Below are 11,316 nucleotides of genomic sequence, written 5' to 3'. Positions count from 1 at the left end.
AGGCCCAGAACACAGAAAGCTGTGTAATCTGTAATTTCTTTAATAATGCTTGGAATTTGTGATGTAAAAATAAGGGAAAGACATTTTTAATGTAAATTTAAAATGCAAATGTATTTTTCTAAAACATCTCTCTGGCTTTTCCTTCAGTGGGAGGGATATGAAAGAAGTCTAATTAAGCAAATAAAATGAAAATAATGATTATAGATGTTTTGACTTGAGGCAGTGTGGCCAGTTTTAAGTAAAGAGACCCCTTGGATTTGGAACTTAAAAGTCTATTCTGTTTTTGATTTGACCACATCCTGGTGTGACAGTTCGTTTAGAATTTGAATCCCTCAAATTTTGCATCACTCTGGGCCTCACTACACCAGGGTGATGCTGGCTGCAGGAAGTCTGTAAAGCACTCCTAAGGTTTTAGTCTATAGGTGCTACTTAAATTATAAATTTTGCATAGTGGAGGTTTTATTTAAGGTATACTATCGAGTGGTCAGTAGAAAAATCCTTAAAGCTTTTAAAATACTTGTATCGAAACTTAGTCCATTTGATTTCTGCTTTAATCAAAACCACTGATGAGCCTCTTAGAACTTACTCATAAAACTGTAAAATCTATGCAATGCTATCCGAAAGGTATGGGTTAGACAGGGGATTTCCGAGGTCTCCTCCAGCTTTGCCATTCCGCAATTCTGAGCTGCTGCAGTCTCATTTTTATAACTGGACAACCCATGAAACTAAGTTAGGTTCATTTGTGGTTACTTACGATATCCTAGTGTCATGATTTCATGGTACGCAATCTTTTCATAGAGATTTTATAAATCTTTCAAAATTAATATATACCGTAGTATTCAGTTAGCTTATTATTAGCATGTTTCCTGGAGATGCTTAGCAGTATTGTTTAATGTTCTAATTAAATATAATGCTTCTTTTCAAACTTATTTGTATTATAGGAATTGGTCACAGGAAAAAGCCTTACATACAGCCTTATTTTAAGAGAAAGATCCTTGTCAGAATCAGGAGCATCCGTATTTCCAGCTGCTGTAGCCCCTTTCAGTGTGTGAATTCCATTACTTACCAAATAACTCAGAAAACATTTTGACAAATTTTGAACTCAAACCTTGACTATTTTATGAAGCATATATAAAGAAGTAAACCAAAATTTTTTGCAATTATTTAGTAATGGGTGGAACCTGTTAATATCTTATATAGCCAGATATGGAACTACCTCATTAAAAAATAAAATATGTGGCCAATATTCTTTGTGACAGATACACCAAGGGGTATAATGAGTATTTGGGGGTATTATACAGTACACATTCAAAATCTTTGTTGTACAAAACTTCTGTAACAATTGGTGGCACAAAACAGTCCAAATGTGGGTTCACAATTTATAGGTGGTGAAAATTGAGGCCTTACTGCTATGGAGTGTATATTAAAATGTTCGTGGTGACACACTTGAAGCAATAAATGGCTTAATTAAATGCCTAAATAAAGCTGAGTGTTTGATAAACATACAATCATTCTTTTTAAGGGCAGTTAATTTTTTTTGCTCTTTTCTTCTTTAAAGCCAAGTCCACATATTTTAGATTTTTAACAACCTTTGGTTTGTGCAACATGGGTGCCCTTTTCCTTAGACTTCAAAAATGGTCTTCTTGACCTAATTAATTATTTCAGTACTAGAAACATAAATGTCTAATATGCTTGGGTTTGAAGGGGTGAGATACTCTTTGAATGTGTAGACATTGCAGTATTTCCCCTTAACTCTCACATGTTTAAAAAGAAATCTTTCAACAGTTTTAAGAGAAAAAGTATCCTTAAACATGTTTACTTATTCTATGGTTTTATAAACATTAAGCATGTGTGTGTGTGTGTGTGTGTGTGTGTGTGTGCGAGAGAGAGAGAGAGAGAGAGAGAGAGAGAGAGAGAGAGAAAGAGAAGTGAGGTGGACAGATATGTTAACAAACAATTGCTGTATTTTGAGAAATGCTGTAATACCGGTAGGTGAGTGTACAAAGCACCCTGGGAACACTGCGAGACTTACCATGGGTTTCATTTGAACTGATTCCTAAAGACAGATGGAGGAGGGAAGGTTTTCAGGTGAAAAGACTGTTCAAGAGCCACATACATTCTGGGAACTTAAAAGTCGTCTGGGATGAGTGGACCTGGGGTGAGAGAAGCGGTGTCAGAACAGAGCCAGAAAGCTGAGCCAGATTGTTCATGAAGGATGTTTTACATTGTGACAAGGAATGGTTTGTTAACAGGAGTAGTGGTGACATTTACTTGTTGTTGGTTGAATATGTTATGATTATTTAACAGTTTAATGAACTCATAGCACTTCTATTAAGATTATAAACTAGGGATAACAAATTTAATTAGGCTGTAACTTGGCATTGCTAAAATTCTACATTTAAGATGAATCTTTTCACCCAATTTTTGAAACTAAATTAGAATTGCTAGTCAAAATTTTTTGATTTCCTTATTTAGATGACAAAATCTAAATTATTGTAATCATTGATTCAGGATCAGCACATGCATGATTTGGTTCTGCTACAGAGAAATAAGTTAAAGTTTAAAGTGATTTAAAGATAAACTGACTTCAGGGTTTTTTTGTTTTGTTTTTTTTAATTGAGGTTTGACACAAGCAAGAGGTGTACTCCGTTCAGTCCATTTATATTTTAAGGTAGTACGTGATGTATACCTCGTGAGTCAGTCTCTTAACTAACAAATTATTAGAGACTTCAGCATATTAAAATGTTTATTTGAAAGGAATTGAATAATTTCGTAATAAATTCTTCAGAGCCATATGATTCAGTTTTGGGTTTATCCAGAGCCACGTTTTACTCTCTCCACTGCTGGCAAAGAAGACATTGTAATCATTCATTTTTCTGTTGCTTGTGAAAAATTCAGAAGCCAGTGTGAGAAGTGAGGATGGGGATGGTGTATGTGCGTGTGCCTGTTGCTTATTCCCCATTTCTACTTGCCTATGTTAATGAATAAGGTAGCTTTTCTTAGGAAAGTGTATAATTGCAAGTCTCCAACGATGAACTAATTTAAAACCTTCACAAGTTTAACATCAGTTGTAGGGGAAAGTAATAGTCATATTGTAATTCTTTTTGCATTGTTAAATCGACACCAGTAGAGGGACCCTACTTGTTGATATGTTAAAATAAGAATGATTGTAATAGGTCCTAAGTTACTTTAAAAAGCTGTTTAGATCAAATGCAATACAAGGGGCCAGCCAGAAATATGTGTAAGTAACTGAACATAAATAGGAGTCAGTTAATGAGAATGATTTTACTAATATTATAACTAGCTAGTAGAAAGTTTTACTATGACCTCCCCAGTACGTCATTAGAACTTTTCAAAATTTATGTTCGTATCCTTTAAGCATTTATACCGGGGGTGCCAAAAAAAAAAAAATGTATACACATGACTTGTATTCATCTTTTGTTATCAGTATATATTGAGTATTATAATTTTCGTAGTTTTTTCCTTTCTTAAAATGTGTATACATTTTTTTGGCTCCCTCTGTATATTTATCTTTAATATAACAAAACTATTTTCTTGACTGGGCTTCGCAAGTGTGCTATAAGACGTTTTCAGTCACCATTGGTTGTCATTTATAAGTGTTTAAAGAGTCCAGTTATCTTGTTGAAATGAAGATTTAAGCTTATATGTCAGAGATCACATAGTTTAGACATAGAAGTAATTTTACGACTTTATGTGGTATACGTATGACCGAAGAACCACACTCTGTCAGAGAACATTCCTTCTTACCACCCACATTAGCTGAATGATGCCAGCCTCCACTGTCACATTGGTGTTTTAAGTAGCAAATTTGATGATGAAAGAATTTCAAAATACCATTTATTTTCTGAAAATAAAAATGGGTGATTGGATTGTGATTACATTAAAAAAAAGAAGCTAAATTAGGTGGCTTTCTTGAGACAATGTTTAAAATATGTTTTTGTTTCCCATGAATGTTACATTGTAGGTCTACAGAGAAGACAAATGCACTTTCTAGTTGAGTTAACGAACATAATACTATGATATAACAGAAGAAAGCTAAATTTATTCATGTTTTATATATTGATTGATGAAAACTCAGGCATTCCGGCCCCATGCCAAGGCATAAACTTGTCCTAAAGAAAGTAAAACAAATAGTATGATTCATTGGATTGAATGTTTGCTGTGCTCCCTGTGTGCTCACTGTTTGAAATGGTTCTATCTATCTATCTATCTATCTATCTATCTATCTATCTATCTATCTATCTATCTAATCTGTCTAGCTAATGTATTAGGTTGGTGCAAAAGTAATTGCGGTTTAAAAGGTTGAAAATAATTGCAAAAAGCACAATTACTTTTGCACCAACCTAATATCTATAATCTGTTAGAATGTGTGTGTAAATAGGTATATGTGTATGTACATTTATTTAAATGTGTGTATGTATATAATATACATATAGCCTTTTAGAGGATGCAAATCTTAAAAGCAAATTTGAGAGACTTCAAGGACATCCTTATGCACAAAGTTGCATTTGTTTTGGGGAGCATTGTAATTATACGTTCAAGAAGTTAAAATCCCACTGTCATTGCCACAAGCTACTCAAGTATCACTCTTCTAACTTAAGTTACAGACAATCTTAGACAGCCACATGTAAAAACTGGAACAATTCCTTTAGTCAAATCTCAGTATCCTAACCTCAGCATCATTGGCATGTTCTGGATGATTCTTTGTGGCGGAGGTGCTGTCCTGTGCATCGTCAGATGTTTAGCAGCATCCCTCGCACCTACTTACTAGATGTTGGTAGCACCCCTAAACCTCAAGTCTTGAGAACCAAAAATGTCTCTAGACATTGCCAGATGTCTTCTGGGGAACAGAATTGCCCCGCTGGGTTAAGTGTCACCAGGATGTGAAATATTTCTTGTGGGAAAATGGGAACAATATAGAAAGTATTTAAATTTAGGTTGTGTAGACCTCAACAAATATAAATGTTTAAATCCCTTGCAAGAAGACACTGCTAAATGCTAAGAGTATGGAGATGAGTAATACAGATTCGTAAAGCAGTTTATACTATAAAGTACACTAGTAACTAAAATACAGTATGGAATATGATAAGAATAATTTTGTTTCTGGTGCAAACAAATTCAAAATGCTTATAAACAGAAAGTTGTGAAAAATAAGTAATGTGACCAGTTAAGAACTATTGAGAGCTAGAGAGCTTGCATTAGGTCCTCGAATGGCATAGTTTTGTTCAACATTGTTTGGTTATACTATTGATGAGAAAAAAAAAAAAATTGATTCCCAGCCGGGGCCACTATGTGGAGTTTGCACTTTTCTCCCCATGTCTGTGTGGGTTTTCTCTGGGGACTCCAGCTTCCTCCCACATCCCAAAGCTGTGCCTGTGAGGTGAACTTGCCTGTCTACTGGTCTGTTTGAGCAAGTGTAGGTGTGGGTTTGACCCGTGCCTTGTGATGGAAGGGCGTCCTGTCCAGGGTTGGTCCTGCCTTGGGCCCTGAGCTTCCGGGAGGGGCGCTGGCCACTGAACTGGAATAAGCGGGTTGAAAAAGAATTATTTTCCTTGTTTTTATTAATTTTTCTTTAATATATGTATAACTCATGTTTGTTTCAACGTTTAACATTAGAAGTGTTTTGGGTCTTTATTTAGAAGTTCAGTGATGTTTCTGTAACCAGAAATACGCAGTAGGAACTTAACTCTTATTTATATGAGTATCAATTAGCCTGTGATAAAATTGGTTTCATTATCCATCGTTTTGCTTAAAATTCCAATTTCCAAGAACCTATTGATATTAAGTGAGGACTTACTGTATGTCCCATTTAAAAAGGCAGTGCCAGGTGTTGTCATAAGGTATCTCTAGGTGATTTGTATGCTCAGAAATACTGGCTACGGGACAATTTAAAATGAAAAGCATTTTGTTTGAAGCATTTGCTTTGCCTGGGTTGTTTGTTTGTCTAGAAGCTTAAAGAGACTGTAGAATGTATCTATTTAAAACATCAAACAAGAGAAAGACAGTAGAAAAATAAAGATTCTCACTGCATCTTATTTCCATGTGTAAATTGAGCAAATTCTGTGCCTGAGGTAAGCATCTTAATAGAAACTGACAAATACTGGAAAATTATGAGTGCTTTCATTGTATGGAGCCACTGAGCTTTCAAGGTTGTTACAGAAGTTATCCTACATTGACCAGTTTATCCGGGTGTTTTATTATATGAGGTGTGATCAAAAAATACAGTGAATGTTTAAATTTTAAAAATTTATTACAGTAAAAGACACATTGCCATTAACCCCCTTAAAACACACCCCTATCACTTTGAACACACTTATCCCATCGTTCCTGCCACTTTCTGAAGCAGTTCTGGAAATCCTCTGTCGTGAGTGGCTTTAGTTGCGCTGCTGTGGCTGCCTTGATATCCTGAATCATTTTGACTTTGGGGACGAGCCAGAAGTCACATGGTGCCAGATCCAGTGAATAAGGTGGATGAGGACACACCGTAATTTTTTATTTGACAGAAATAGTTGTATACCAGAAGTGATGTGGGACGCAGAGCGTTGTCGTGATGGAGGATGATTTACGGCACACTTAAAACACCTCCTCTCAACCATAGGTCACACCCAACAGCACCGAACAAGTTGAAACTCATAACACATTGTTACTAAGGTTTGATACGCTGCTTTCCATATTGAAGGTCGCTGCCTTTCTGTTGGATGGCACTCAGCAGCAGCATTCACAGTATGTTTTGATCACACCTCGTATTTTAGTCACTTATTATATTTGTCATATGTCTTCTGTTTTCCGCAGTGCCTCGGATGTTGTTTTGGAATAGTAGAGATTCAGTGTGTGATTCATGCTTTAAAAACATGTTGAGAGCTAATGTGGAAAGTTCTAGAGTCAGCATTAGATGAGAGGTAGCAGGAGCTGAGAAGAGGGCAGTCCGATTTTCCAGGCAAGAAGTGCTGGGAGGTGAGTGCCCAGGTGTTGCTGACAGCAGCTAGGACCTGTCACAACCTCATCACCAGGAGCTACAGCTGCGTTTCACAGCATCATTGTCAGGAGCCTTCCTGAAAGGAAAGGCTTTCCCCTGCCAGAAACCAGAAGGGCCTGTAATCGGAAGGTTTCACCTTCCTGCCAGGTTGTAACAGAGAGGAAATCTGTCAACACATATCCTTAGAAGCATAACTTTGAAGCCTCAGGTGACCTTGGAGGTTATAGTGATCACTGAGGTCGGTATTTTATGAGGAAGCTGATACTCAAAGAGGTAAGTTCCTTTCCCAGAGTTCCTGACCTAACATTGGAGTCTTCGTTGTTACGGGTAGTTTTATTCCTGTAGTTTAAATAATAAATTTTTGAAAATACTTTCTTTAAACATGGATTGTTGTAAAATGTATGCTAGAAGAATTTATTTTGTGTTCGAGAGGCCTGTTACTCTATCCTAGGTTGATGCTGCTTAAATACAGGCCCTCGGATACTGGTATGATTTAGTGGAAGGGGTACTTTATGAAGCTAAGCACAAAAACATTCAGTCTGAGATACTGCCAGAGTCCACAGGTTCAGAGTTCTGCATATTTCTCCTCCCACACCCCTCACTGAACCAACTTCCTCTGTCTTCATTTCTCCTGTTCTGCCGCCTGCTGACCCTACGACACGCTCCTGCTTACCCTTCCGTGTCGCCCCTGCTTACCCTTCCGTGTCGTTACCACTCCGGCACAAATACCTCCCACTGGCAGCCCCACCTGTGAGTCACTCCCATCCCTCCCTTGCGCTCGTTCTCCCAAACTGGTATCTGCCACCCACCTCCATCTCACAGAGCGAAGGGAAGAGAAGTAATGCTCATTTGCTTTGGGTGCTTCTGTGTTCCAAGAGCCTCGTTATGTTGACAGTTATCTGTTCACGTGTCTGACACACAGAGTGAGCTCAGCGGCAGGGTCCAAATCATAACAGGCACGCATTCAGCATGCATTCTCCCAACAAATATGCACAGAATACTTAGGTGCTTTCCATGCCTTATTTCATCTTTTGATGCCAACAGCACTTCAAAGGAGGCTTTAGTATCCTCATTTCACAAGTCATGCGCTTAGAAAACAGTTGATAAGAAACATCACCATGATTCATACCCAGATTGGGTTAATGCTCATGTCAAAAGTAATTTGTAGAACCCCTTAGTCTATTTGGTGCTAATTCCTGCTGTAACTTCTTTTCCAGCTCTTTTTTCCACCTTCCCACTCCAATCCTTTTCCTCTTCTGCAGACATCCTTTTATCTGCTATCTTCTCTCATGCTCTTGGACTCTGGTTAAAATAGGGAATTGGGTTCTTCAACTTGCCAACATCACTTCTAGGCACTAATCCCCCCCCTTTCTGATTCCTGTTATCTGAAGTCTAGCTATCAAATTATCTATGTAATCTTTTTTCCAGTCCAAAGGCAACATGATTTTAGCGTTTGATTTTATACTGTCTTTTGTATCTTGTAGTTAACAATCTACGAATGCATAAAAATGACCCTGTAGGTTCCTCAGACTCTCAGTTTTTCAGACTTCTTGCCGTACTAGAACTGCACGACCATTCCTTTTCACCTAGTAAATAACTTTGTCACAGCCTGGATCGCATCAACACAGGGACAATTCCAATTTAGACAATTCCTGCTATGGCTCAAATCACATTGCATCCACCCAAACCATATCTTCTAAAACACTGTTGTTTAGGCATTTCTTCTTTTTTTTAATTAAAGTTTATTGGGGTGCCGTTTCTTCTTAAAACTCTTGGCTTCTCAAAGTCAAATGCCATTTCATTTTTCTATACTCCTTCATTTGTCATGGGATTGAGCACCCTGATTCTATAAATAAATTAATATGAATTTAGTGGAGGAAATATAGAAAGGACTGGGCTAAATATAGATTTAGTGATAATACTTATTCTGTAGAACTTTAATGAATCTATAAGGTGTTAAAATAGTGTTTTACCAGTAAGGAGCTACTGTAGCCATTTCTGAGTCTATACTAGCTGGGCACCCCAGGGGGCGCTCCGTCTCACAAAATATAAGTGACTGACAGGAGCGTATCTTAAAGATGGGATCACTTTAGGGGTGTGGCCTCAGGAGAACCTCAGACTACAAGGAGTTTGAGTTAGAAACAGGTTACAAGACCAATTAGGTTCAGTCTTTGAAGACTGTCTATTATCAGCCTGAATCGGTCCTGGGAATCCAGAGTTCGCAAAACAAGGGCTGGGAGAGGTGAGCACGGTGCACTGGACAGATTGCCTTTCGTCTTGGCGGTCCCTCAGCTGGCTCAGCAAAAATGGATGGCGTGTGCAGAATTGCCCTACGAGGAGTGTCCTTGTGACGGTCTGTATAGCATTAGATGGAGTTGAATTCTGGCCAAAGCTTGCTGTGTACCCGTTTCTACTGAGCAAGTTTCCCAATACCTGCTACAATCAACTCATTATAATAAGAGCAAAGTGTCAGGCAATTAGCCTTTGAAAGACTCAGCCATTAGTCCAGGAAAGGAGTAATAGTAACTGTGAAGTGAGTTAGGGACTAAAGCAGACAGTTCCCTTGCAGTAATTCTGGTGCACATAACAGGCTAGCATGTCCTGAGCTCCAGACAGTGGTCGTGACCCACTTATCCGCATACCCTCGAGTGAAGATCTTCCCACTTCACGCACAGAGTTTGCTTTAATCTCACCCTCGACCTTTGTCATCAATTGACGAAGGGCTATTTGGTTTTGCAATGTTGTATTAGGAAAAAGAAATTACATAAGGGATCAAACACCAAATGCGTATTTAAAATTCTGCTGCTCTCGGGAGGCAGCCACGTTTCGGGGGAAATGAGAAATGCTGTGTGTCCCCCACCCCCACCCCGGCCCCCAGTCTGTGGAAGCCCACCGTCTCTGGTCCAGAGCCGGCCACGCCGCTCCAGCTGCCCCCGAGGACCCGAGAGCCCCGGGTCGTAGCTCCGCCCCGCGCCGCCCGAGCTTTGGCTGCGGTGCCCGCGGGCCCCAGCTCCCCGCCCCGAAAGCAGCAGGCGCGCGTGTGGCGCTGTGTGTCTGCGCGCGTGTGTGCCCGCGTGTGGGAGATGAATTGGAGTCACACAACTGGGTGTTTCCTTCCGAGTGGTTCTGATCAACAATCCGCTAGGGGAGCATGGAAACTTTTTTTTCTGACTGAAAGGATGAAAACCGAGTAAGTACCCAGAACTTGGAACAACCAATACAAGCAAAACCCTCACAGTGACCATGTCCATTCAAACCGTTTATTCCCTTTTTATGTGAAAAGCCGTGAATGCTTACAGGAAAGTGGCAATTTAAAACTGAATGAAGGGAAGCAGTTAAGAAACATGAAAGGCTGGAAGCTGGACTGCTTTTAAAACCGGAGGAAAAATGAGCTGCTCCCGCAGGCTGGCCTGGATCCAGCTGTGCAACAGGCACTTGGGGTTTTAACCTACTGCGTTCTTCAATGCCGTTTTTAGGCTCCAGATTTACTCTGGTGTTGTCTTCTCTTTCCCTGTAAAGCCTTTATTGTGAGTTAAAGGATGTTGTGAAAATAAGGCATTACCGAAAGCAACAGTTGGCAGCCTGGGGGTGCGCTCAGGTTATTAGTTACAACTATTATTATTTGGATGTCTTTTTTAAACCCAGGCCAGCCACTTTTTTACTGTCATCGATGGAAGGGCTTTTACTAACCTTCTCCAGACTTTTGGGACCGATGATTCTTTGGCATGATTCTTCGGAAAGTTCTTAAGCGGGATGGAGCAATCTTGATTTAAGTTGTGGAAAAAGAAGACAGATTTGTATTTTTCATGCTGACAAAAAATAGCCGCTATGACTTTTCCGGCAACGTGGACTCGGGCCAAGTGAAGCTGAACTGGTCATGGTCTGTCGTCCAGTGTTCCTTTGTCGTCGGCGATTCTGCCCCCGGCCCTTCTTGGTGGGCTTGGTGGTGGCCATCTGTCTCTTCTACCAGACCCTGCCACTCCGAGGGACGGGAAAGCTCACAGCCACTGTCCCTGGGGCGGCCCCAAACACACCCTTCGAAACCCAGACAAGCAGATGCAAGAAAGGATTCTCTCTGGACAAACAGTGCTTCCTTCCCTCCAGTAATGCTCAGGAAATCAGAAAGGTAAGATGGTCATAAGCTTAACCTTGACATTTCTTGCAAAGATAGCAGTCTGCCTCTCTCTGTCCTTTATATAAAACTAAAATTAACTTCCACGAGGTCTGAAAGGGATCCAGAGTATACACAGCTCAGAGCATGACCTTATGACAGTGAAGCACGTTAACTTCAACTTATTTTACTTCCAGAAAGTTTTTAT

The 11,316-nt window shown here is 39.5% G+C and overlaps 1 protein-coding gene across 2 annotated transcripts in view; it reads left to right on the top strand.

Moving 5' to 3' along the window:
- The first annotated feature begins 9,952 nt into the window (after positions 1-9,952).
- CPED1 (cadherin like and PC-esterase domain containing 1) overlaps positions 9,953-11,316 on the top strand; it is a 250,109-nt gene continuing 248,745 nt past the window's right edge. The window contains exons 1-2 of one of the 2 annotated variants that reach the window (XM_019750063.2): positions 9,953-10,187; positions 10,643-11,123. In XM_019750063.2, the coding sequence (XP_019605622.2) occupies positions 10,875-11,123 (249 nt within the window). In that variant the 5' untranslated portion in view covers positions 9,953-10,187; positions 10,643-10,874. Of the gene's footprint in view, positions 11,124-11,316 lie in introns of both variants that reach the window. The other variant, XM_019750062.2, reaches the window with a different exon arrangement.

The sequence above is a fragment of the Rhinolophus sinicus genome, linkage group LG11 (assembly GCF_036562045.2).
Source record: "Rhinolophus sinicus isolate RSC01 linkage group LG11, ASM3656204v1, whole genome shotgun sequence".
NCBI classification, from domain to species: domain Eukaryota; kingdom Metazoa; phylum Chordata; class Mammalia; order Chiroptera; family Rhinolophidae; genus Rhinolophus; species Rhinolophus sinicus.
Note: the sequence above shows the minus strand (reverse complement) of the source record. Positions and strands in the feature narration are given on the sequence as shown.